Raw genomic sequence first — 27,694 nt, 5'->3', positions numbered from 1 at the left:
GCAGCCAGCTGTGCCCAGCTGCTCAGCAGGTACGGAGCGTTCCGTGGGACGCCGGGTGGTCCCGGCTGCTCTGCTCCCTGACCGGGCACGGGGCCAAGGCAGCACCTGGGATGGGCTAGGTGAATTTCTAGAGGTGAGCAGGCTATTGTGTGCTCTTAAAATAGTGCTTTGAGTGCCCTGATCCTGAAATGAAACCTGTGGAAATTCCCTTTTTTTTTTTTTTCCCCTCATACTAAGCCTACGGAAATCTCTGTTCTTTTCTCTGTGCTCACTCTGGGCTGAGTGCAGCAAGCTGGGGAAGTGGGACCTGAGGGGCTGAAATGCTTCCTTGTGACCCAGTGTAACCTGCCTTGGGGTCTGCGGGCTCTTCAGGGGTTTTTGGATGTAAGAACTGCTGATTTATCCTGCAATTAGTGGAGGATAGAACTGAAATTTGAACTGCTTTGCTTGACAAACACTGTTCTGTTTGTGTGCTTACTGGATGTTATATGAGTTAAGAATTCATCTAAGGTGTATTTGCACCAGTTGAGGAGTTTGCACTGAATTTTAGAATGTTTCCTTGTTGTAGTGGTCAGAGTCTGTTGATTTTGGGTGAATGTGCTGACAGTGATTTTACTTCTAATCACAGCTCACATTTTCATGTGTCTGAGTTCTCATTTTTTCCAGTCCAATTTGATGACACTGTGCATTCAGAACAAGACAGGAACTCTTTAGAAGACCCCAGGCAAAATTTGAGTTGTGAAAAAAATAAAAAAATTAATCATAATTGCAGGGGGACTGACACAGAAGTGATATGGTAAATTACTTTAAAATTACCCACGTGTAAGAGAACGAGATTAAAACCTTCAGTGTTGCAGGCTTTCTTTGATAAAAATCAAAATATTTGTTAACAACTTAAGGCTTTTGCCAAACGAGTTAGTTGAGTTCCAGTGTCTGTGCTGGTGCCAGAACACCTCTGTGGTCAGCTCTGAGGAGGTGCTACAGCACAAACCTCAAACTTGCTCACCAGCTTTGTCCAAAACATTGAACCCCAGCCAAGTGGCACTTGCCACCTGCTCACTCAGGACTCACCACAGGTGAGGTGTCTGTGTGTTTATGTGTAGCTAAGCCTCTTGCCTAGGATTGACCTAACACTTACCTGTCCAATAGGGCAAGGATATGCCAGCCTGCTTCTAATTAGTTGACCGTAATCAGTGCTTATTTTTGATCAGCAACTCTGACGTGCTCGTTGAGTTCCCAGTGAGATTCCTGCTGGCTTGCAGGGGGCTGGTGGTGCTGTCATGGCTCCAAAACAACACTGAGCAAAAGCCACTGCTGAGCCACGTCTGCCTCCCTCCTCCTCTTCCTCTCAGTGTTGTAAAGCTCATGGGACCTGGGGCGGCTCACAGGCAGGGCTGGTGGCTCTGTGCTGGCTGGTGCCACTCCAGTAACAGAATTGGCTATAAATCCCAGCCAAGAACTATTAATGGCAATGTAACAGCCAAGCACTTTGTGTTTTGTGTAGTAACTCTGCCCTGAGAAATCCAAGCGAGGAGTTGATGACTCCTCCCTGTCTTCCTGCATCCCTGAAGCTCTCGTGAGTGAAGCATAGCTGGATTCCAGCACACCTCTCCACCCCTCCTTCCCCTGTGCTGGTCAGCTCGTCACTCTTGTGACCTCTCCAACATCTCTGGGCTGTTCTCATGCAGCTGAGCAACAACTTGCAGTTACTCATTCTGTGCTCTAATGCAGATACAGCTGGTAGAATGGGCTAGAAGAAGAAATAAGGATGAGTTCTATCACCCTGATTTACTCCAAGTTCAACATTTGGGAAGCTGTAGGACAAGTGTTTAGTATATGTGAACCTGCTTCAGTAAAAGGCAAAGGCATTAATGAATGATCATACAAGAAATAAGTTCACAGCCTTCCAAAGTGGATTCAAATATGCTGGCAGCCTTTCCTCTGGAAGCCAAGTGGTCCCTCAGGCCTTGGTCCCTCAGCCGAGTGTCTGAGGTGTGCACAGGCTGAGCATCTCGCTGAAGTGCCAGCAGTGATGGCAATAAAGTAAAGGTGCCTCAGCTGGGGTAACGGTAGCGTGTTCTGGGGATGTGTGAGTGACTGGGAGGTATTGACTCATTGGCCTCAGCAGAATCCCTGGCAGTGTGTGCTCAGGGGCTGTGACAGCAAAGTCACCAAAGGGCAGTGATTCTCTGCCTGCTGCTTTCCTTGTGGCACTCCTGTGCACAGCTGTGGGGTTTGTGGGGTTTGTAGCCCCATGCCAGCTGGGCTGAGGGGTTTGGGATCTGGTGCCATGCTGATAGGTGGAACTGGAAAGGCAGAGCAGGTCCTTGTGGACAAGGACATGGACAAAGCTGCTGATGTGTTTGAATGGACATGGATTCAGTGGAGATGGAAATAGCATTAGGAATGCCACCTTTTAATTAATGGCTGACCTCTAATCATGCTGTAGATCAGCTTCATCAACTCACAATCACATTAAAGATCCCAGTACTACTGAAGATTTGTTTTGGCCAGGTACCCCTTTCTCCCAGCAGGATTTCCCTTTGGATGAAAGCCCTTTCCTGTTTGGCTTACCCTGCTAATGCAGGGAAAGTGAACAACGGGCTCGTCCACTGTGACCTTACAGTCAAACACAAAGCCATGCACAGAGAGGATGGCTTGTGTCTTCTGAGGCCAAAGCAAACCCTAGCGTGGTAGGACAGACGCACAGCTAATAGTCTAAGCGAAATATGACTTTGAATATTTTTAATTTGGCTGTATCTGCATGGGGTTATCAATTCTGCTCTTGTTCTGCTCTGAGTTTCAGTCATAGATGCCTCTAGGCAGATCTGTAATTAAAGGCAACTTTCCCTATTCCTTAGCTTGGTTATTTAACCCCTTACTAGATGAAGTAGAGACAAATCAATTCCAGATGAAGGCCTGAGACAAGGAAGTAGAGGTGGAATTTCTTTGCCGTTAAATGCTTTAATAGAGACACTTATTGTCAGGAAAGTTACAACCTGTGCTTCAGTTGAGATCCAAAGCTGTGGTGGAGGTAACAGAATCATAGAATGGTTTGGGTTGGAAGGGACCTTAAAGATGATAAAGTTCTAAACTGATCCATGGGAAGGGATGCCCATGATCAGGTCAGGTTGCTCCAAACACTTCAAGGGATGGGATATCCACAGCTTCTCTTTGCCAGTGTTCCACCACCCTCTGGAGTTTGTCCAGCACCAAAACCACTGGAGGTGCTAGGCTGGAGCAGTGGGATACACACAAGCCTCAGGATTGACATCTTCCACTCCACACAGCCCTGAGCAAAGGACGGCTGTTTGCTTTTTCTGCTCTCTCTGAGAATGCCAGGGCAGGAGGTGCAGAGCTGTGCCTTCTTGCTGCTTCACTGGGGCAGAGCTGCAGCTGGTGGGAATTGCTGCACACACAGGGCACGATCTGGCATGTCCTCTTTATCACTTGCAGAACAGGCTTCTTCAAAACAACCTGAAATGACGCTGCTCCCAGAGCTGCTTGCATAATGGAAGATCTTGATGAGCTGATTGCTGTGTTACTGAAAACAAGCTGTAATCTTATTAGTAAATTGTGGCACTGACATCTTAGCTGTTCTCGCTGGTGCTGTAGAGACAGACCTTCAACTGTGCCATCCCACGTGTGCAAAGTCCTTGATAAAATGCCTTAATGGGGACATAAGTGGGGGTTGGCAGCAGTGCTGGATAAAATAGCCTGGGCTAAAGGCACTGTGACTTCTCACAGGGGATACTCTCGGTGAAACTACTAAATATGTGAGCAAATGTCTGGTCAGAGATATGCAGATGTACATCAGCAGTGGCAGACTACTGCTGAAATTGCTTTAATTCTGGCTCTAGCTGCTTTGGTTGAGTTAAGCCAGGGAAAGGGAAGCATGGTAAGAGTCTGTTGGGTAAGTTACTGTTCATTGCCACTGCAGTAATTTGATAATTAGCCTCTCTTTGCTTTTATGGCCTGGTCTGAGGCATCTGAACCAGACATGTGCTTTCCATTTTCTCCTAAGAGTAAGCCTTAGTAGTTCTTTTCTGCATATTGGTGTGGGGAGAAGGGAGGAATTTGTAGTGATGTTCCTGTACAAAATTTGGGGTATTTTGAGGGTAACTAAGCCAGGCTTTAAAGTTTTGCAGTAGGGCTTTCTTCTGGTTTAGACCTTTAGTGGAAAAGTTGTGGAATTTTTGTTCATGAGTCATCTCCTGCATAAAATTGCTCTCTGTGGTAGGAATGGAGTTTTGTGTAGTTCTGTGTGTCTGAATGAAGTAGTGATCATGTGTATTTCTTGTAAGGCTTTGATAATGAGTAGACTGACTTCCTCCATACAGGAACTTGCTTTTATATTTGCATTGATAATTTTGATAGAGTAAGTTTTAAGCCTCAAATAAGCAAAATAGCTACAGCTATATCTATGTTAAAAAAAGCAAAACAACAAAAAAAGAGTGTATATGTGAGTTACAGCTTCAGGATTTTCTCAGTTTTTCAAATACTCCTGTCTGTTATTCCTGGGTGCCTTTTTCCCACTACATGATTTTAAATAAGAAAACCTAGTATGTTATGAACTGTGATGTGCTGATCTTTAGGTGATTTTTTTTCTCTTCAGAATTAACTACACATTCTATCATTTAGGTTTAAATTGCTTGCTTAGGGTAAGAACCTGGAAGCAGTGTGAGGAGAGTCTGCATGGACTTTTTGGTTATTTCTTTCAATCTTTGCTTTTGTGCTCATGAGTTGTTTTTGACCTTGAAGCAAATTGAAAGCAGGTAGGATGTGTGTGGTGTGACATTAATGCAATTCTGTTCTCTGACTAAGGGTCTTTATCTGTCAAAATACTGAAACCAGTTGATAGACTAATCTCTCTCTTTTTTATTTTCCTTGCAAGATGCTTGAGTTCCATGCTCATGGTCTGGGTTGTTGTGAATGATGCTGTGACTTGGTGTGCTGCTCCAAACCTGCTCTCGAGGCCCATTCAGACTTTCTGTCTGTTTCTTTGTTCCATGTGTGCCTTCGTGCTTGCTCCAGATCTTTGGAAATGTCTTTAAAGACTGGATGCTGCTTGTGTGGCAGGACTGCCTTGTCTGCCTGAATTCTTCTATTCCTGTTGCCTTTTTCTCATCTTAGTTTTCTGGAAGCAGAAACCTTAAAGGAATTCCATTTTCTTGGCTTGCACATGTTGCCTCCTGGTCTGTTTGAAATGCTTGAGAAGGAACTTTTTTATTTATTCATCTGCTAGAGAGGTATTTCAATTAGGGAGGGATGTTGAGCAAGCAGAAAAGAAGCCCAAGCAGCTCCAGGTCCTTTGAGAAACTCTCTCATGGGAGTGATTCAAGCCTGGAGTGAACATAGCAACAGTGTTTATTGTATTTTGGTATTCAAGAGGGTGAAGAATTACATGAGTGTTTGCAACATATTTGCAGTGTGTTGACAGTATCTAGGAACAGATCAAAAACTCCTCTGGGGCTGCGTTTTGCAGCCCAGGGTCAGTGAGCCCCCAGCGCTGAGCCAGGCCTGCAGGGCTTCCAGGGATCCTGGTGCAGGGGACATGGAGAGGGAACAACAAGAAAATGAACTGTAAAGTCTGTGCCAGCCTAATTTCTCACAGCTGTGTTATTAATGCTGTGAAGTCAGGCTTAGGCTGAAGGTGCCAGGTGAATCTCAAGCCTTGTTAAAACTGGCTGTGCTCCTAAACAAGAGGAGAAGGCTGGATTAAGGTGCCCAGTCTTTCCACAGAGCCCTTCCTGTATGGCTGTCCTTAAGATCTTTCTGCCAGTCTCCTTTCTGTTAGGTTAATTTTTAAATCTTCATAATCTGATGCTTTTTGCTGGGTTGACAGCGCAATGGAGTGAACTTGATTATTCCACCTCCTCTTTGCCCAGTTGCACGGAGCCATTAACATTTTAAGCCAACAATCTCTGCTTTCAATCTCAGCTGTTGCTGTGCTTGCACGTCACAGGCTGCCCTCCAGTTGACTCGGGTATGCAATGAGGAAGAACAATCTTTTAGGTGCACTGAATCTAAAATTAGCCTTCCACCTGGGCAGCTGGATCTGCAAAGCACTGTGCACTGAATTCAAGGGGAAAAAAAGGCATTTAGACCATAAAATAAAACCTTTTCTAAATGTGAAGGCCTGATTTTTGTTTTCCTGTGACACAGGAGCAACAGCTCCAGTTTAACACTAGTAGAGCTGGGCTTTGGGTCCTGCTGCCCCTCTGTAGAGCTGCTGTGTGATATCAGCATCCTGCAGCTCGCTGAAACCAAGTTTAGTGCATCAGTAAATGGGCCAGCTGAGGGGAAAAAAGTTAGGATGTCTTTGTTTGACACACAGGTAGCTCAGCTGTGGCTTTCCTAGAGTAGGTTTATAGTGTGACTGGTGGGCTTTTGGTGCAAGCAGTCCAAGAGCATCTGTATTTCCAGCTGTGGAAGGAAGCCGGGTAACTGGATGGTGAGAAGCACAGTCAGGGTGGGATGGGGTGCAGCAGTTCCCTGCTGTCTGGCAAAACTCCATCCTTGCAGCAGAACTCTGTGATATGGACTGGAGGTAGGCCAAAACCAGCTGCTGGCAAGGGCACAGCCTGAAACCTGGGCTGTGAGGACTTCACTGTGACCCTTCTCAGGTGTGCTCCGGGAATATGCCCTAATGCCTTACGTAAATAATGCTCCACTTGGAATAGCATCTCCTGGGCTGAAACTGGCATTCAGAGCCTGGTGTCTGGCTAAGTCATGCAGAAGATCTAAGTCAAGAACCACCCTTTGGAAAGAGCTGAAGATTTTATTTATGTTGGCTTAAAATCGTGGTTTTTTCCAGGCAGGCATGGGGAAGGGACTGTCAGAGCCGTGGGTGACACAGACTTGTCACAGAGCACATGTGCTGGGTGCAAGCTGCTGGTCAGGTCTGGGGCAGGTTCTGCTGGAGCTGCAAACCTCAATTCTGTTTTGGTGTTGATCCCTGGAGATTTCTGGGGTGTTATGAGCCAGCTCCTAACCAAGCTGAACGCAAAGGAAAGGTGCATTTCGGAGGTGCTTTAATCTGTATAACCTAGATCCCACAGGAATATAGGGCAGCAACTTAAGGCAAGAAGAGTTGTTTTGGCCTGCTGAAAGCCTGCAGTAGAGCAATTAGGAGAGCTTGTAAGATGGTTCCTGAGTGTTGTGCACTGGGAGATTTCAGTGCAAATTTGTCTTGAGTGTTCCTCATACAGCCAAAACCAACTCCCTCAAAATAATCTGAATTCCTCCTTCCACTTAGTTTCATTTTTCACGTCATGAGTTCTGTTGACTGGTTCATAATAGAATCCTAGCAAGGTGTTGAACAGTCTTTTTTGATGCTAGAAAGGTGTCTTGGTTTAAATCTTATGAGATGATTGTCAGCAAATGTGAGAAATAGAGAGGAGTACTAAAGAGGAAGAGTTAAGGTGAGGGATGCAATCTAACTTTTTAACTCTTAATGGGTAAAGATAGAAGTAAAAAGTTGAAAAGAGAAAAAAATAAATTGAGTTAGTAGCTCCAATGGAACTGAGAGAGTTGGACAGGAACTGTGCAGGTAAAAAATAAGTCTTGAATTGACTATTTAAGTGCTCCACCAGGATATAAATTGGTATCTTGAGTGTTATTTAGGTATCCAGAAATAGGAAAGTAGATTGCCTCTGTTCTTGCTTGCTGGGTGGCAGAATAGCTCAAGTTAGTCTTTCACTTCTGTCTTCCTGTAAAACAAACAAGCAAACCCCTTTAATTCTTGTTCTAAATACTGTGGCTGTCTCCAGATGTTCCTGGAGTGATGCTTTTGCTTTGGTCCAGACCTCCAGAAGAGAGGGGCTGCCCGTGTGTGTTAGAGTGAGGTGTGAGTGTGATGTGCACGCACGTGTGTAAACACAAGTGCAGAATGGCCTACAACCTTTGTCTCATAGCTATTAGATCTTCAAATTAACTTTTTAAAATTCAAAATGCTCCTCAACTGAAGCAAGTTACTGCCAGAACTGCTAATAATGGATTTCTGGAATGAAAGGGGCTAAAACTTTCCAGATATTTTGCCATCTATAACTTTTGGCTCCTAGAGCTAGGAGGCTAAATAGCATTTCATGGGTGTTTTGTTGTCATGGTTTTCAAGGTGTAAGACTTAGACTTGATATTTTCTTTTTTTTTTTTTTTTTTTTTAATGAAACTAGAAAGGAATTTTGGTCTGTGTTTGGTGGTGGTGGCTGTTCATGGCTGTTTCTTGAACCACCCACAGTTAGAGTAGTGTTCCATCTCTTTAATTTTTGTATTCATCAGTGGAACCACTGAGGTGTTCTCATAAGTATGTTCCACTTACCCCATTTTTTGGTAAGTCTTTGAAAAATTGCAGGGTTTAAATAGCTTGGAACTCTTTGAAGACAATTATAGCTCATTTTAGGAGAGGCACTGTTTTATGAAGTGATGAGAAGCTCAGAGCACCGGGACTGAAAGCTGAATGAGGCCAGTCTGGGACTTCAGCTGCACATGAATGAATCAGCAGGGTGGTAAGAAAATTCCATATGCTTGGGTTTCCCAGGACACCTTGTGTTGTTTCACAGCTGAAAAATCTGGTCTAGGCAGGAAAAGGGGGCCTCAGCCCTGTGAGTTGTTTGTTGTGTGAGCTGAAGTGCAGAGGATGGAGCTGTGCTGGTTTTTGCATGGGAAGCACAAACCTGCTGGGTTTGGGCTGCTGTGGTGGGAGCTGCCAGGCTCCTCTCTGTGCCAGGTCCTGGAGCACACGTGCACTGACTTTGGAACATCCTGGGTGGCTCTGAATGCAGAGGGCATCTGTGCAAACTTGCAGGGAGGTCTTAGAGTGAGTGTGGGGCGGTAGGTGGTGTGTTGGAGGTCACAGGAGGGACAGCACTGAAAAGACTCTGTTGATCTGTGTCCTCTCGCATGTTTGGACAGCAGTTTTCCCCATTCTCTGGGGGATTTAGTCCCAGCCTTGTCTGTATTGCTAAACACTAAGCAAAGGAAGTTCAGCACTTACCTCTGTTTGGCTTTGCTGCAGTCATTAATCAGTGGGGGCTGGACACGAATGCCGTGTGTAATACGTGGAGCTTAATCTCTCTCTCCTTATCTCTTCCTCTCTCAGCAGCAGACATTGCCCTTGGAAAATGAACCAGCTTCCTCCAAAGAGTGCTGTGGCATCCTCGGTGTCAGAGAGCACAAATTCCAGGGTAGAGGCTTTGGACAACTTGTCAATGGACAGTTTTTGGCTGGAAGTGGAGAACATTAAACAGAGCGCTGAAGCGGAGCAGGAGGAATGCAGCCTTGCAGATGTCAAAACACAGGAGGGTAGGTTGCCAAAAATGTTGGGAGTGAGGAGAGGAATGTGAACATCTGAAACAGAAGATTTGCCTATGCACCTGAACGACTCAGAAGCATGTTGGAGTATGGTTAGAATATTATCAGTCAATCAGGGGTAGAGATATTATTTTAATTGGGTGGTGGATAATGCCCTGCAGAGGGGGAGGGTTGTCCTGGCCTGGTTTCGGCTTCTGGAGCAAAGCTGACTCCAAAGGTCTGTCCCAGGAGCATGTTCAAGGCTCCAGACTTTTCAAGCAGCCCCACCAAGGGGGTGGGCTCTCAGTGCCAGTTCAGCTGGTGCATGGTAAGCACGCTGTCAGAGCTGGGGCTGTTTTGGAAGCCTTGTTTGTGCGCATGGTTCTGAGATTCATCATAGTGGCTTTTGTGGGAGCTGCTTCTGTGGAAGGAAGACTGTTCCCTCTCTAATTCCCTGTTCAAGAAACCACAGTAAACATCCAGAAAGCCTTGAGTCCATCCACACAAGGTTTTTTTCCTGCATATCCTTTTTTTCTTTCTTTGGAAGAAATGTGTATGGGTTGTTTCTAATGCACTTTCTGGACCACTGATGTTATCCAGTGCTTGGAATAATTGAAACCTGAGCCAGTTATTCCAAAACTTTTGGGACATGTTTTCTTTCTATAGAATCATAGAATCACAGAGTGGTTTGGGTTGGAAGGGACTTTAAAGATCATCCAGTGTCACCCCTACCATGGTCACCTTCCACTGTCCCAGGCTGCTCCAAGACCTGTCCAACCTGGCCTTGGGCACTGCCAGGGATCCAGGGGCAGCCACAGCTGCTCTGGACACCCTGTGCCAGGGCCTGCCCACCCTCATGGGGAAGAATTCCTTCCTAATATCCAACACAACGTTCCCCTCTTTCAGTGTGAACCCATTACTCCTTGTCCTGTCACTGCAGTTCCTGATGAGCAGTCCCGTGGGAAGTACAACACTCTGGGCTGCTGGAGGGCTGTTAAGTGCTGATAAACACCCAGACATCCCACAGGTGGGGATCACACCTTTCTGGGCCCATTTTGAAGAAATGTACACCCCCCTGAACACAGGTTTGCAGCCTGCACAGCTGCTGTGCTGCCTGGTGTTGAGAATGATCTGTGTCCTGGGGAAATGTTTGTGTGACAGTCCCAGTGTGCTGCTGGGCTTGGAAAGGGCCAATTGCTCTCATGGGGACATAGAGAGGCTCTGGAGAGCAGGGTGGGAATATCATTGTCCCTGTCTGCCATCATTGGCAGGACATGGTGAACGTGAAGGTGTGCTGTAATGTCCCTTTATAAAGGACAAAAGTTTGATTTTTAGAAGTGGAAGAGATGCAAAGTGTTTTGGGAAATGAGTGCACCAGGAAGGAGACTGGAAAAGAAACCATCCCATGAGATGAAAGACTGTCTGGGATATCCTAAAGACTGATATGCTGGAGGCAATTTGATTCCTGTGTATAAGCAGGGATATGAGGAAAAGTCTTTTAATGCTGTAGATTAATCTAGCAGGCAAGAGCTGAGTGCTTAATTGGCCATTGAAACCAGACAGGCTTGAAATGATGCTCCAAGTAGCAAAGCCTTCCCAGCAGCCTGAGGAAGGAGGTGGGGCAGGCTCACGCTCCTGATGCCTTCTCTGAAAGAGCTTAGGCAAATAAACATTGTGCTGGGAGTGGGGAAGCTTTGGATGGTGTGCAGGGTGCAGGGTTTGGCTTTGACACCTCTGCAGCTCCTGCTTAGGGCACGGAGGCTGTGGGGCTCCTCAGAGCCAGAGGCACCATCACTTTTTGCATAAATCTGGGCAACTGAGAGTTGGGCAGCTCTGTCTGGAGACAGCATGGCTCAGCCTGGGAGATGGCTGGTGATAACCACGGCACAGGTCAGGGGAGGCTGTGGAGATAAGGGGCAGCAAACATGCTGAGCCAGCTGGGAACGCTCCGGTGCAAGCCCTGGGTGAGGAGGGGTGTCCTGGGGAGCTGCTGGTGGCCTGGTGGCAGTGGGGGGCCAGTGTGTAACTGCAGGTCTGGGGCAGCTGGAAGGTGCTGAGGGTACTCATGGCCCTGCTAACAGCTGGTGGGAGCAGGAAGCAGCTTTTCCTGAGATGCAGCTTTGTGCTGTCCTTGCTGTCACTGTCTGCCCAGCTCTGGCCAGGCCCTGACAGCACAGCCAGCTGAGGACACAAGCACTCTGCACTGGAATACCTGTTTGTGACCTTACAGCACGTAACTGTGGCTGAGAACTGCCTGCAAAGGGGGATTCTTCGCCTTCAAAAATTAGATAGGAAGTTGGGCTTAATGTTTAGTCTGAAGATGTAGGATGCTCTAGCTGTCCTTAAAATATTTGGAAAGTGAGTACTTTATTATGAATGATATTTTTGCCTAGGTTATGTTTCAAGTAAGTTTGTGGAATTTATATTCTTTAGTTTTGGAAAATCATTCCTAACTTTGCCCTCCTGAAATGCTGCTTGCCTGGAACTCAGAAGGCAAATCATAGCAGCTCTCCAGGCTTAAACCTGCAGCTCATCTTCTGTGGATCTCTCTGCTCTGACCTGTTTCTCTCCAATTTTTCCCTTTTTCCCAGAAATAACCCATTTTGTGTTACTGGCAAACATAACTGGGCCAAAATAGTAACTAGAGGAATTGCAATCTGGTGCTTGGCACCAGATGGGGCAGCAGGCTCACACGGATGTCCGATGGAGGGGCTGCTCTGTGGATTGTGTGTAAGATCAGTTTCCTGTTATGACTGAAATTGGCTATTTTCAATATTTGCAAGCAATACACTTCACTTCCTCTAGTTCCCAAAGGCAAAATAAACCAGAGGCTTTTTGTGTGGTGTTCTGCTGTGAAACCATGGATGTAGAACAAGAAGGTGTTTGGTGAGGAGCTGTGAATGGGACCACAGCTGGCTGTGCCCAGGGGATGCTGTTACCTGCTAACTTCTGTGAACCAGACATGGGAAAAGACCAAAACTTAGTGCCATGGAGGAAAACCAGACAATTTGCTAGAAGATTCACTTAGGGAAATACTTGACTTCAAGTTCAGCTCTATTTATTGTGGTGTGATGATGAAAATATTCTGTTTCATTATGACACCAAATATCACAAAGACCACACTCTGAAGACTGAGTTTTAATTGCATCACAACATGTGTTTGCAAGCTGCATCAACATGAGGTTTCTCCAGAAAAATGAAATTATTTAATCTCTCAAGGAGAGCTTCATGGCTGCTTTTTACTGATGCAGCAATAATAAAACTTGGCCTGAGCTGCTGTGGTGACTGAGGAGGTAGGAGTTTGAATAGGACAGGAAGAGTGGGAAAGAGCTGCTCTGTGCCAGTCAGTTCAGTTGTGATTTTTCTTTTTCCCGGTATAACCTTTGGTAGGGCTGTACTGGAGCTGCCTGCAGTGAATGAACGTGGTAGATGGAATTGAAAAGATAAAGGCTTTGTGGTGTTTGCCGTGTTAAAGTTGAAGTCACCTGCTAAATTGTTTCTTTCATCTTTGAATTTCAAGTAGCTGCCTTGCTCAGGGCACTTTCTCACTTGCACTTCCTTATGAGAGTATCCCATAAGGAAAAAAAAAAGTCTTTTGTGTTTGAAGTGCAACTTTATATGTATTGAAGAATGGAGTGGAATTGAGCTTGTTTGAGTAATGCTGCTGTACTGTCTCCAGGCTTCTCACACTTCCTTCTGGAACTGGAATAGTCTTTAATTTGAGAGATATTTTGAATAGGCCCAGGCATAAAATGAATGCACAGAGTAAAAATAACGTTTTTGCTTTAGTTGAGTGTATGGATGCCAATCCACTTAAAAAAATTAGAGAGTAGGGATGATGGACACAAATAGTTCAGCAAGTATTTTAAGTAAAATACATTTGAATCTACCAGATCAGGATCTGGATATAGTTTTAAAAAAAATTGTTGATACCTATGCATGCATATAGATTATAAACCAAAAAAAAAAAAGTAAAAGAAGCAACCAAGCCATGTGGAAAAGTACAAAAGCCAAATATGCAGTTTTGTGTGCTGTGGCTTCTCACAGACCTTTTGTCCATTCTCAAAGCAGGTGAAAGATAAGGTGGGATCCAGGGAAGCCCTGCCATTCCTCCTGGGGTGGCTGTGTGCTGCTGCCAGAGCTCCCCTTTGCACAGGCTGTCCATGGAAAGGCAGATTTGTCAAGTCCACCTGACTTCGCTCCCATATCCTGTCACAATCCTTGCCTAAATACCACCCAGAGTCACACTTGTGCTCTCTCCTGCCCAGCTCCTCTGGGAGCCGTGCTCCTAGGAGTATCTCTACCTCCACAGTTCTTTCTTGTCCTTTTTCCTCACCTGGAATGAGCAATAGGAGCTGTGTGAGCAGCTGCACCTGCCCAAAGAGCTGTGTGAACTCCGGTGTCACCCCATACCCAGCTGGGCACTTAGGATGAGGGCTGAGATTTTGAGAACAGTATTCAGAACAGAGCTGTGGCTCCCTGCCATGCTGTCCCATTGGGAACAGTGGGACAATCCCAGCCAGGGAACGGCCCAGGCTCCTGCTCTGTGCCTCTGAAGCACTGCGAGCACCCAGACCGCTGCTCCCTGCTCACTCTGCCTTCTCCCGCCCCCTTGGCAGAGGGAGAAGCCGAGGCCGAGTGGCTGCAGGACGCGGGGCTGTCCGAGCTCCTCGGGGACCCTGCGGTGGACAAGGACAACGTGGTGCTGCTGTCCACGCTGACCAGGACGCAGGCAGCAGCCGTGCAGCGCCGGCTGGACACCTACTCCCGCTCGCGCCGCAGGAGGAACAAGCACCCCGTGCGCGACGTGCGCGACGTCTTCGCCGTGGGCAGCTCCCAGGTGCGTTGGCTTGTTGGCATCTCCTAAAAGAGCTTCGTGCCTCGTGGGGCTTGACTTGGCTTTCTGGGTCTAGGCCTCCTGGTGTGTCTTGGTTTCCTTTCAGTTCAAGAGGCTGAGACTGGAGAAATGCTGGTGGCAGCGTTGAGGAGTTACTGGAAGCCTGCAGATGCACAGCCTTCCCAGGCCGGAGTAACATTCCTGCTGTATAGTGCCTCGTGGAGCACTGGCATCGTTTGGAGCCCTCTTGTGTTGTCTTTGTTCCAGTGACATGTTAAATCACCATTAAACAAAACAAGAGCACTTCCCAAATTCAGTTCTGATAAGCTGACCTTGCAGAGGCGGAAATCCTGGAGAAAGACTAAAGCTGCCTTTTTGGGGGGGTGGGTTGGTTGGTTTATTTAGTTTTTTTTCTCTTTTTTAAAACTTGATAAAGAATTCATAACCACCATCTTTTGGGCTGTTTTCCTGAAGTTCTGCTTTTTGGTTGTGGCTAAAACAACTTCTTTCTTTATTTTTCAGGACACAGCAGCAGAGAAAGAGGAGTCCAGCCCAGATCCACTGTGGCACAATCTACGGACTTCAAACACGCAGAGAAGTAAGGGGGAAGTTTTTAAATGCAGAGTAGGATCTGAAGTAGGGCTGCAACTGGAAGGAAAGCCACACTCATATTTAAGTATATACAGTATCTGAAACTTGTTTGTGTTGGGCTTTGGGTTTCTTCATGTGATTATTCACACCTGTGGATTAACAAACTTTTCCAGGCCCCAGTGTTGTTAGAATTGTCACTCAAACTGATCATTGTAAGTTCTTGATAAAGCAACTGAAAGATGAAAATAAAATCAGTCAAGTAAAGTCAAACCTTATAAATGCCATGAGCAGTTGTGTTTGATCATTGTAAGTTCTTGATAAAGCAACTGAAAGATGAAAATAAAATCAGTCTAGTAAAGTCAGTGAAACCTTATAAATGCCATGAGCAATTGTGTAAAGAGATGTTAACCATAGGTGTGTCCTTTCATTTAAGGCAGTGGTTTTGCCTTACCAGTGACCTGGTAATTTTGGCCATAATGTTGTGACTTCACACTGATCATAGACTCATTAAACTTGGAAAATATCTCTAAAATCACAAGTCCAGCCACTAACTCAGCACCAGTGTGTTCACCACTAAACCATGTCCCCAGGTGCCACATCTGCACAATTTTTGAACCCGTCCAGGGATGGTGACTCCACCACTTCCCTTGGCAGCCTGCTCCAATGTTCCAGTGCTTGACCACCCTTTCAGGGAAGACTCTTACCCTACTGATCACTCTGTGCTGTGGGGACACTCTTTTAATGTGTTACTGCAGGATTTTTAAGAGCAATGGCACCAAACCTCACTCAAACTGCATTTTTAGCACATTTGCTTTCTAAGCTTCACCCTCCTAGCTTGCAGAAATTCAAGACAATTTCTCCTCTGCAGCAGAAACCCAGGATTATTCCTGCACAGTTCGAAACCCTGGGAAGGAGGAGGTGTTCAACATGGATGTTGCATATTCAGAGCAAGCAGCTGTCCTGCTCAAGGGATCCTTCCTGTCTGAATCCAGGAAGTTAAAGGATGGAAATGCTCTAACAGTAAGCACTGGAGGAATTTTTCTTGTTAGAATTTATTAGTCTTGTCTTGTCAAGGTGTTATAAGGCAATGGGTCTGTGTTGGGTGGTGTTTTGGGGTGTGTTGTGCTGTTATCTTTGCAACATTGGGCAAGGATAGACACTGTGTAGAGGAGGATCAAAAGAAATGACACTTTTATCTGAAGCTCCCTATTTTGACACATCCTTGTTGTTTCCTCTGAAAAGAGGAGAGTAACTAACTGCACTTTCTTACTCATAATTCTAAAGTTTTCCCCTCTCTGCAAATGAACTGGGCTGCCTCCAATGTTCAGCTAGGTTGGGGTGTGGGTATCAGGCTGCCTTTAACTTAGAAAAACTGGCATCTCTAGTATGATTAAAGAGCAATATTGAAAAGAGAAAATATTTATTCAGCTGGTGGTTGAGTAGGAGTAGTTTTGGGCATATGTCTGGTCTTGAACACAGCAGGAAGAACAGATGCCTGGTTAGGATAAAAAAAAATAAGACTACAAAATAGTTGTTCACTTGTGGGATTAATAGAGATAACTTGAGCTGAACCTCTTGTGTGTGTTTCCTTTAGAGATTTAAGATCCCCAAGGGCAGACTAGGAGTGACCAGGATTGGAGATCTGTCAGCTCAGGACATGAAGAAGATCCCCACACTGGCCCTCATTGAACTTACAGCTCTCTGTGATATCCTGGGCTTTGAGCTGAAGAGAAACAAAGCAGCAAAACTGAAAACAACAGGTTAGTTGTACTCTTTTTTGTGCTTTTTTTTTTCCACTCATCTTCTCATAATACACTAATCACTTGTGTTTCAAATGTTAGAACAGAGAGTCTTTGATAAGAAACCTTGTGACAGGTGTGTTTTCTGTGGATTTCTCCTGGAAGTCAGTGGATCATGACATCAAGACCTACTACCACATTTATGTATGGCTGCAATTGTCCTGTTTAACTCTCTTTCTCCAGTATCAGTGTTTACAAAAGTGCCACCTTAGTTTGCAATGGGGATTTATGCCTTACACCAGAGCTGATACAGATGACTTGGAAATGTTGTTTCTGTTGTAGAGAAAAGACTTTTTGGAGTTCCACTCAACACTCTGTTGGAAAATGACCAAAAGCTGCTGCCCAACACCAAGGTCCCTCTGCTGCTCCAGGCAGTAAGTTCTCTGCTGGTTCCATTCACACCTCTGGTCCTCAGAGTCAGGAGTCTGTGATAAGGGCAGGCTGACTCCTCTTCCTCTGTGCCTCAGAGCTTTCTGTCTCCCCCTCTAACAGCTGCTGTCCTGCCTGGAGAAGAGAGGACTTGAAACAGAGGGCATCCTGAGAGTTTCTGGGTCCCAGACCAGAATTAAGGTATGAGCCCTTTAGCATTGTTTGGAAGTGCTGGGGTGATCAGGAAGCATTTGCTGAAGCAAGTGTTTGAATGACCTGAATTATCTCATCCCCTTCCCAGTACAACCACAAACACCCACTGCTGGGAAATACTGGCACATGTACTGAGGCTCTCTGCACCATTTTGCCTCGATGTCTCACCCTCCCAGTGCTCAGCTATAAAATTTCTCTTACATTTACTCGTTAAAACATGTGATAAATTCCACCTTTCTGATAGAGCCTGGAGCAGAAGCTGGAAAGGGACTTCTACAGCGGGCTGTTCCGCTGGGATGATGTTCACCAGAACGACGTGTCAGGGCTGCTGAAGAGATTCATCCGCGAGCTGCCGGCCCCGCTGCTGACAGCAGAGTACCTGCCTGCCTTTGCTGCTGTTCAGAGTGAGTGCCTGCTCTGCCTGCTAGCACCAGTTTGGTCTGTGCAAAGCTCTCCTGCCAGGTGTGTTGGGAGCCTGTGGTGATGGGAGCACAGCACGGCTGAGCGTTGCAGCCACTGGTGCTTGGTTGAATGCGCCTTTCTGCAGCAGCGCTGTCCTGGGCTCTTCAGTTACCTGTCACTTGAGCCTGCAAGGCTGCTGCATTTGTCAGGACAAATTGATCAATAGTGACACACAGACTGAGCTGTGGGAGCTGGCCAGGGCACACAGCTAATGCAGGTAATGTGCTTTCCTACAAGTGGGATTAATAGAGATAACTTGAGCTGAACCTCTTGTGTGTGTTTCCCTTAGAGATTTAAGTTCCTGAAGGGCAGAATAGGAGTTTGGGTGTGTTAATCTTGAGGGCACAAGTTCTTTGTTCAAAAAATGGGGAATTATGGGTATTTTTGATGCCCTTCAAGGGCATGAGGGTTGCTGGTTGATTGTGTACTCTAAAGGAAATAAGTCAGTCTTCAAAAACATGGGTAGTTCCCTTCTTAAGGACAGTGTGAGTTTGAGTTACTTCAGTGAAACAAGGTCTCAAATTCTAGATGACCAACCATTCAATAAGTAATTGTCTCATTCCTTGGAGGATTCTTGTGCTCAAAAAGAAGGGTCAGAAACCTGAATCCTCCTGAATCCTCTGTCCTGTTGTTACTCTCCTTCTAGATATTCCAGACCTGAAGCAAAGATTGCAAGCTCTAAACCTCCTGATCCTGATTCTGCCAGAGTCCAACAGAAACACTCTGAAGGTAACTGCTTGCTTTTGATTTAGCTGATAAAACATAGAATCACAGAATTGTTTAAACTGAAAAAAACCTTCTTAAAATCATTGAGTGTAACCATTCTCCCAGCAGTTCCAAGGCCACCACTAAGCTATATTCCCAAGTGCCACAGCTACATGGATTTTAAATAGTCACCACCTCTGCCTTTCTGTGCTTTATAAGAGCTGTGGTGGTTGTTGCTGCTTATTTTTTTTCCCCCCTCCTGAGTAGTTCAGCTCCCAAGTATTAAAGGTAATGCTGACTTAGCACCCTGCGCACCTCATTTAGAGCACTGGAATATTCAATCAAATATAATAATTCAGTCAAAGATGATCTATCATGGCTCTGGTGGACGTGTGAGGAGAAAGAGATAATCCAAAAAGGTTTATTTTCCACATCTGGGAATGGCTTTGAGGGGACATGGAAGGAAAGGGGGGATTCATCTTTGGATTCAGAGACTTTTACATCTAGAATTTGTAAATTATCACCTGCCAAGGAGTGAAAACTCATCTGTTTCCCATACAGACTGTTTTTCCTGATTAATATATACTGGATAAACCTCTCTTGGTGTGGTTGCTATCCTAGTATTAGAAATTGGTCACTCCACTTCCTGACTGGAGAAATGGGATTTGCTGATCTGTATCAAGAAAAAGTGTTAATGATCTCTCCAGCAATTACCATGGTAGTTTTTTGAGCATTACTAGTAATGGATGGCTTACATCTCTTTCCCTCTTCTCAGGCCCTTCTTGAGTTTCTCAGCAAGGTGGTTGCCAGGGAAAAAAACAACAAAATGAACCTCTGGAACGTTTCCACAGTCATGGCCCCAAACCTCTTCATGCACAAGGGGCTGCCCAACAAGATCCCCGAGGGGAAGGAGAAGCAGCTGGCGGAGGGGGCGGCTGACGTGGTGCGGATGATGATCCATTACCAGGATCTGCTCTGGACAGTGAGTTCCACAGGAATTAGGTGCCATGGTGCAGCAGTGTCTTGGTCTTGTTAGAACTGGGATAGGGAAGGGATAGCCTTGGAAATGTCAGAGGAATTACACAGCTGTGAGGAAAACCTCTGGCTGAATTCCAAGGTTACCTGTCCTCAGGTACACAGATTTTTAATTTTTTTTTTTGTCTATTTAAGGAGATAAAGTGATGATCAGGTTCCTAAATGATATCCTTATCTCTGCTTGATTTAACCCCTGTTTTCACCTTTCTCCCCTGCCCAGGTCTCCTCTTTTCTGGTGGCTCAGGTGAGAAGGCTGAATGAGAGCAACAGCAAAAGGTACCAGTTCTGTGACAAGCGGATTAAAAATCTGCTGCGGAAGATTCACACTGACAAAGACAAGGTGGAAAAGAATCAGGGAGAGGTGAGTTAGGGCTTGGGAAAAAAATGCAAACCCCTTTGTGGCAGCATCAAATGTTTTCCTGAGGACTCAGAAAGATGAAAGGGGTGATGTCCTTGAAAAGAGCAAGAGGGACAAAAAAAAGCAGAATAAGGAGGAACAGTTTCCCAGATGCTTTTGGCCAGGTTGTAGCAAAAACTGATCTCAACAGCAAGAGCACTAAACACATTTCAGGCTGCAAAACACTTGGTTAAGAGAAGGGAAGAGATCAGGAGAAGAAATTTTGTTTTTCCCCATGTTAAGAGCAGAATTCTTACGGCTCTGAGTGTCCTATGGTGCAGATATGTCTGCTGTTATAAAGGCAGGCTTATTTTAATTTTTAAAGCATAAATCCAGGCTATTGCCTAATTTTCTTTTTGCTCTACAGTGTCTGTTAAGATGGCACATCACTTTGTGCTTCCTTTCTTTGGAAAGGACCTTTCTGGAATTCAGAGGCCTGCTACCCAGATCTCTAAATTCCTTTCCAAGTAATTTAAATGAATTTCAGAAGTGTCATTCACACTTGTGCAAAACAGTTGGTCAGAATTTCTTCTGACAAATCCTATTTTCATCCGAGCTAGTGTCAGTGCTGTGTTTGAGCAGCAGAGAGCAGCAGCACACGCTGATGGAGAGCACAGGGCTCCTCTCGTGGCCTCAACACGAACATCGATGATTTATTCACAATGCTCACCTTGGTGCTTCCATAAGCTTTCAACCTGCACTGTAAGAAACAAGCCTAAATTCTCTGAACAGCTGTCTAGACAGGTTTAATTCTTCACCCTCTCCAATCTATTTTGAAAATTAATGTTTTCACTGATAAGAGTCTTTCTTTAAGCACTTTTTTCTTTTTGCCTGCCTTGTTCAGCCTTCCAAGGTTGTGAAAGTCCACGCATCACTCCTCCTGAAGGACTCTCTGGAGGTGCACTTGAACAATGCAACCAGGGTTGCTGATGTCTTGAGGCAGTTTCAGAAGAACCTGGGCCAGAATGGCTGGAATATTGTCAACACTGTCAACCTCCTCAAGTGGTAAATGGCTTTTTCTCTGCTTAAAAAAAAACAAACAAACAAAGAAAAAACAAATACAAAAAAAAAAACAAAAACCAAACACAACAAACCAAACAAAAAACAAAAAACAACTAAGTGGTCCAGCTGAGGTAGAAGTGAGGTGGAAGAACAGTGAGTGATGAGGGGAGATTGTTCTCTGTTCTAAGCTTAGGAAATGGTGCTGGATGGGGAAGGCAATTTTATTCTGAGTGATTCCACCCAGTGCTCAGGCTGTCAGGAGGTCAGTGGTGCCCTCTGGGCTGCTGGACACCAAGTGAACTCCAGAATCCTTGCTGAAGGGAAGGGAAAAGGCAGCAACATTGACCCTGACAAGCAAACCCCCTCCAACTCCCCTGCAGAAAAACATCACCTGTATCATTGCCTGGAGTAGTAATTCCAGTGTGCTTATGTTGATGTAGGGATTTCCTAAAATAAACTCTGCAATTCCCTCCTGTGCTGCTGTGGTGAATTGCTGAACTAACCCAGAAAAGGAGCAGAGGAGCTCCTGCCCCTCTGTCCCAGCTCTGCGGGCTGTGTTTAGCAGGTAACGTGGCAGTGCCTCTCCTGTGTCCCAGCAGTGTCCACACCAGGAGGGTGAGGGGAAGCTGGCTGGATATGGGTCAGCTGCTCTCTCACCAACAGCTTGCCTTGTTTTCTTTTTTGCCAGTTTTGGGTGTCCTGCACTGTGCAGGAGGATCAGCAAGGCCTCTGTGCCATGGCCTCTGATCATTGCTGGTCTCTGAACCACAAACAATCCTTTTGAAGGAATATTTCTAAACTACCCAACCTGTCTTTGCAGAGCTTTAACCTTCAGTGTGTTTTTTCTTTCTGCAGTAACAACTCCACAGAGTGCACAAACTTGCTCCTGTATGAAGTGGGAGGCAATATTGGTAAGTACAAATGGTACCTGAAATAAGGACTCTGATATCCAGTTTTTATGCTTAGCTTTTTTTGGGAGGTAGTTAAAAAACTTCTCTGGGCAACTGTGCCATGGCCTCACCCCCCTAAGGCTGAAGAATTTCTTCCTAATATCTAATGTACATCTTCCCTCTTTCCCCTCAAAGCCATCACCTCAGAATTGTGGAAATGCTTCTGAAAGGTTGTAATATGGAAATGAATGTGAATAAATCCTAGTTTTTAGGTGGAAGCAAAAGCAAACAAAAAAATGAATCTAGCAGCTAAATTACTAAAGATATTTAAAAATGTGGGTTTTTTCTGAATGTCTTGTTTTAACAGGTGAACATTGCCTGGACCCAGACACTTACCTCTTGGACTTGTACCACATCAACCCCCATGCTGAGTGGATAATTAAGCAAAACCCATCTTGCCCTCGGATGTTCTAAGGAAAACACGAGCAAAACAAAGCACTTGGTTGCAGTTTTTGGAAGGTGTGGAAATAGAAACTTTCCTGTTGTAGTGTAGGAGCAGACACTGCTTGTTTCTTGTAAGGAAAAGCACCTTTATTACCTGCTTCCATGGCAGCTGGCAGTGAGAGCACAGCAGCCTCTGTGCTAACAAACAGCAATTATCATTGTAGCAGAGTTTGCAGGGGGAATGGCTGTTCCTGAACAAAATATTCCCCAAAACAAACCCTGAAGGTAAAGCTGCAGTGGTTGTACAGCAAAGATGGAACAGAAGAAAAATATTATCTTCAATTTGCTAGAAGGCATTTGTGTATCCTGGATTTGCTCTTCTTCTGGAGGAGAGACAGACAAGTGCTGCAGTGGTACTAAGGACATCCCTTGGGTAAGGTCCATGGTTGCCTGTGGCATGTCACCAGAGGAGTTTATGATCCTGGGCTTCACTATTTAGCTCCTGCTCTGTTCTTTGAAGAATGAAAAAGGATGTTTCCAAAAAGGCCAGATGGGATATGACACCAACACATTGTGTATTTCATGACTGCAGTTAAATACATACATGCAACACAAGACAATAACTTTCCTTGAAAAAAGGTATGGAAAATACAGCAGCCTTTCAGACGTGCAGTGTGACAGGAAGGTGCCTGTCCCATGCTGGTCATGCACACCCAAATTGCCACTGATGAGGGTCAAACGTGCATTTATTTTGATGGACAAGCTAAATATCAACAGACAACACAGGAAATATCCTGAAGCTAATGTGAGGTTGGTAATCTGACCTGGCCACGTGAACTGAACTTCTTTGTGGAAGATTCTGTGTGAATGTGTTTGTTCAAAATCAACAAACCTCCCCGGGGATGTGAGGTGGCTGAGCTGAGCTGAGCCCTCACTGCTCTGCTGCACATTTCCTCTGCACTCAGCACTGTGTGGTCACTGTGGGCTGGACAGGTGAGGGTAGAGCAGAACACTCACACCTTGCTGCTGCATCCTCGTCATCATCATCATCATCCAAGCTCCAAGAGCACTGTGCCTGTGAGGAGAGGTGCAGAAGTGTTGCTTTCCTTCGTGGTGATGCTGAAATACCTCAAGTGAGGGATCCCACAGTGCAGTGTGAGGGGTGAAACACCCAGACTGTCTGGAAATGTGGACTCCTTTCTCTAAATACTGTTTTTAAACATGGTTGGATATTTATTCTTGTGGCAGAAGCAGGGCTGCCCTGCAAGTGTATACTCAAAGGATTTCATTTGCCAAATCCCAGCTGCACTAGTGACAATCTCCAGTATTATTTCTTCTGTTAGAGGAGTTTGTTTCCACTGCAATCTGAATTTCTCCTCCTCTCCTTTTTTTTTTTCCCAGGATGAAGTGTAGCTTTTTTCCTTATTCATTATCTCAGACTCCTAGATTCTGTTCTTCCCTCTCTGATTATTCTGTCTGTGTGGTTAAATCCTCTTGGTGGTTAAGATCCTTGAGGAACAGCTGGGCCACAGTCCATATTCTTTCCAGCTTTTTTGTGAATTCTGTGTGAGTGGTGCAGATATCTTCAAATTATCCATCTATTAGAGAGTGTGTCTATTCTTTTTGGTTGAGATGATGCAGATGCATTGACTGGCTGGGTCACCTTCATAGATGTCTTCTCAAGAACCTGATAGAACCTCCCAACCCTCATCCAGGTGTCAGCAATTCTTGAGATGCCTCTTATATAGGGCTAAAATTGTGCCTGAAAGAGCCTGATTCTTTTCTTTGAGAATTTAATGATTTATCTCTCTGGAAAGGTCAAGCTGCTTTAAACTGGGGCTTTAAAAACCAAAGGTACCTATTCAGCATCCCTTCTGGAATTCTTTGTGGCAGTGATGGAGTAAAGATGGCAAAGAGGAAATGCCAGAGATGTGATACCTTTATGAGTTGGGTACTTCTCAGGGTATCACTGTGAGCTCAAAGTTCCTTTGCAAGCTGAATTGCACCCTGAAAATCACACAATGCTGCATTTTTTCCACCCCTCATATGCTGGTTTATTAAATATTCTGTCCATGTGTATTGGGGGGTCGTGACTGCATCACTGCTGCTGTGAACTACAAATGAGTGGGGTTTTTTGTACACCAAACAATGTGAATCAGTGCTGTGAAAAACAAGGTTAATGGGAGATTCTCATGAGACAAATATCAGATTTAAATACGAAAGGAAATATAAAAAAAATAAATAAAACAAACCAGCTCTTTCTAGATGATGGAATTGCTTTTACAATTTTTTTCCTATCTTTGTATCAAAAAATGTAAATTTTTCAGTCAATGATGTGCAACACACTCCCGAAAGATGGCTTTTAATACCTTTTATTTTTTATGATTTTTTAATTCTGTATTTAAATGTCATTTATTCAGTGAAATAATAAAAATACAGTAAAATCTCTTGGCTGCATTTCCATTAGTGCTTGAGAACAAGTTAAATGGCACCACATCTGTGAATGCAGCAGGATTTGTCTCATTTGCCTGAAGAGGGATGAAGAGGATGAGTTTTGTGTTACAGCCTCAGGAGCAGTTCCTCTCTGGCTGATCCTGTGGGGTTGCTGCAGGAGGATGCTCCGGGAGGAGGAAGAGGAGGCTGGTATTGGTATAAAAAGCCCAGGGAAAGGTGAATGGGAGCAGAAGGTGAGCACCAAGGATTAGTGACTTCTGAAGGAAGGGGAGCAGTGGTTCAAGATTTCAGCTTGAGGAAAAGTGTCCATATCCCGTGAGAAATCCCCTTCCCACCCCTCAGCCCTGCTCAGCTGAGCTCTGCTCAGGGACTGGGTGCTGGCCCAGCCAAGAATAGCAGGAATCCAGCCTGGATCTTTGGTTAAATCACAACTAAAAGTGTTCAATAGTGATGAAATGTGGCATGAATCACTGTGAACTGTGTAAAAGCAGTGAGCAGCCTGTCCAGCAGTGCTGCAGGAAAAGCAGGGCTTGCTCTCCTTCCCAGACACAAAAAGAAAGGGGGAGGAGGATCCCAGCAGCTTCAAAAAGCTTCCAGAGCAATTATCTGAGGAAAACACCAGTTTATCAAACTCATTCCACCCATTCATCTTCAGTGGTATCAAAGTGCTAATCTCTCCCATCCCCAAGGGCTTTTGTGACTGATCATTACACAGCTCTCCCCTGCTCACAACAGAAGCCCAGGATTTATTCTGAATGCAGCTGTATGTTGTGCTGAGATAAGGGACAGAGCATAAAAGAGGCTTGCAAATGCTGGTTAAACATAGTTGTGGTTGAAGTGGAACTGAAATATCAAAATAATAATAATGATGATTTTTAAAAAGTAGATTGCCTCAAGTATTTGCAAAAATATAGAGTCCTCACAGGAACAAGTGAAGCTTCAGCTCTTGGAGGGAAATGTCACAAGTAAATGCATTTCCTGGAGCAAAGTAAGTGACAGCAACTATTGTAAATAAAATACAACTGCATTTGATTAAATGTATTTCTTTACACCCGTGTACTCCCCAGTGCTGAAAACAAGACAAATGACATCAGTGGTTTTGCATGCTGAGAGGATGGAACCCTAAAGTTCTCTCCAGATGCTGTTTGCACATGAGGGCTGCACATGTCTTCATTGTGGGGGGAAATAGAGGCTAGAGTTCAACGTTTTGTCGCTGGGAAAGAAAATGCACTGCCTTACCAGCTGGGAAAAGGCCTGGGCAGTCTCTAGTCCCTCCAATCTCAGGTTTGTATGGGTTTTTTGCAGTTTGTGGTGGCAGACAGCCTTTGCCAGAGCAGCTTTGTGCTGGTTGTCCTCAGGACAGCGAGGAGAGGTGACCTCCCCTGCCCAAGTCCTTCCCCAGCACCTGGACCTGGCAGGAGCCACTGAGCTCAGGGGGTTGAAGCCTTTCCCTCCACACTAAGCTCTGTTCTGTAGCTCTGGCCAGAGCTGACCCAAAGAACGGGAGTGGAGGAAGGTATTCCTTTTCTCCTTAGTCCTTGGAAGTGGTGGTGTTTGCATCTCTGTGACCATCTTGGCCCTCTGCTCTTTTCTGGGTGGTGAAGTTGCAGGGGTAATTACCTAGGAGATAAAGCAGGAAAAGAGGAAGAAATCCAACAGAACTGCAGGGTGTGGGTGTACCTCTATGGGCTGTGTGTAATTTTGTTTGTTTTTCAGGGTTTGGAAGAGACACAGATGCACACAAATTCTGCTGCCCCCTCTTCACTCATCCCAAACCTTGCTCTTGGCAGGCTGTAGTAGAAACCTGCTTCAGAAATTCACTATCCCATGCAGGATGAGGATGAAAGGTTGGTTTTCCCTTGCTTTCAGCTATTGCCAGTGTGTCCTTTCTGTGCTGGAAGGGTGAGGTGAACCCTCCGTGCTGGATATATTTCTTGTTTGTCCATGCATGTGGATGGAAGATCAAACCTGAGCGTGGACTGCTCATGCCTTGTATTAAAACCTAATCTTTTAAGCCTTACCCAGAGTTTTAGAACTCCCAAGGACTGTGGTTATCCATAACCCACTGGTGTCACCTTCCACCTCAGCTTTCTGCATGTGCCCAGCCAGTGCAGGAGGAAAGGGCCACCCTCACCTGCCCTGCTGACTCTGGTTAAGCCTTCTCTGGACACAAGCACAGCCACAAACTGGAATAATTACCTTTTGCTTACAACAAACTGGCAGAGCTGTCTCAGAGTTTCAAGAGAGACAATTAAAGATTTTACATTGTTTTCTTCAAAGGGAGAAACAGACCTGGGGGTTCCCTAATAGTCCTCCTGATTCTGCATCCTCCTCTCAGAGCATGTTGTTGTGGGCTGCATTTATTATGAGCCACTTATTATCCCTAATTATTGAGCAGGGGGTAGGGCTCTCGGTAACAGGCAGAGTTGTGACTTGATGAACACTCAGCTGTCTCTATTTAAGATAAAATTACTGTAATTAACAAATCGATCAACCCTACTTTCGCTTTGCCTTCCTGGGACAGAACAAATGGGCTAAATGAGACGTATTTAGCACAAAAGTAGAGAAAGGGGTTTGCAGACCTCAGGATACACAGGCTCAGAGCTTTTTTTGTCACACACTGCTTTTAATGGTAATGTCACATAATTGTCTCTTGTTAGGCAATTTTGTCTCCATAAAAGAGGCACCCACGCTGCACTTTGTTCAGCTCAGCCCAGCAAGGCAGAGTCAGCGGGTGAGCAGCCAGGTGGGTTGTTTGGTTAAAACCTCCCCCTCGAGCAGGGCTAGGTTGGATTCCCTGGGTGCTGTGCTCACTTGTGACTCTTACCAGGTTGTTTGCAGAATTTATGTCTTTGAGAGTAAGATTGATTCCTTAGGTTTTCTTTAGTTGAGCAGACGTCACTTCCTCCAACTCCCCAGCTGCTGCTCCTCACATTGCTTTGGTGTCTGAGGATATCTGTGCTTTTAGCTCCCTGGTGTGGGAGACACTCATCCCCAGCCCTTCTTCCAGAGCCATGTACTGTCTTGAAGCATTTGGTGACAGGAATCTATCCCTCTTTATCAGTTTCTCGAGGTTGGGATTGAAGGCACTTGAGATGGTAGTTCATGTTCAGACTCAGGTGTTTATCATTTCTTATCAGTGAAACAGTCTCATGACCATGAGTTCTTCAGCCTTTCATTAGCAACACACAAAATGACTAACAAT

At 45.2% G+C, this 27,694-nt stretch overlaps 1 protein-coding gene across 1 annotated transcript; it reads left to right on the top strand.

Moving 5' to 3' along the window:
• ARHGAP40 (Rho GTPase activating protein 40) lies at nucleotides 1-22,138 on the top strand. The gene is made up of 15 exons (XM_041478787.1): nucleotides 1-29; nucleotides 9,104-9,303; nucleotides 13,911-14,131; nucleotides 14,651-14,726; nucleotides 15,588-15,739; nucleotides 16,314-16,479; nucleotides 16,801-16,892; nucleotides 17,011-17,088; nucleotides 17,345-17,504; nucleotides 18,209-18,291; nucleotides 19,043-19,249; nucleotides 19,523-19,663; nucleotides 20,544-20,704; nucleotides 21,557-21,612; nucleotides 21,959-22,138. The coding sequence occupies exons 2-15, from the start codon at nucleotides 9,123-9,125 to the stop codon at nucleotides 22,063-22,065; spliced, it is 1,881 nt and encodes a 626-aa protein (XP_041334721.1). The 5' UTR covers nucleotides 1-29; nucleotides 9,104-9,122; the 3' UTR covers nucleotides 22,066-22,138.
• The last annotated feature ends 5,556 nt before the right edge of the window (nucleotides 22,139-27,694 follow it).

This window comes from Pyrgilauda ruficollis, unplaced genomic scaffold (assembly GCF_017590135.1).
Source record: "Pyrgilauda ruficollis isolate IOZ18807 unplaced genomic scaffold, ASM1759013v1 scaffold46, whole genome shotgun sequence".
Taxonomy (NCBI): Eukaryota; Metazoa; Chordata; class Aves; order Passeriformes; family Passeridae; genus Pyrgilauda; species Pyrgilauda ruficollis.
This window is presented reverse-complemented; position numbering and strand designations above follow the sequence as displayed.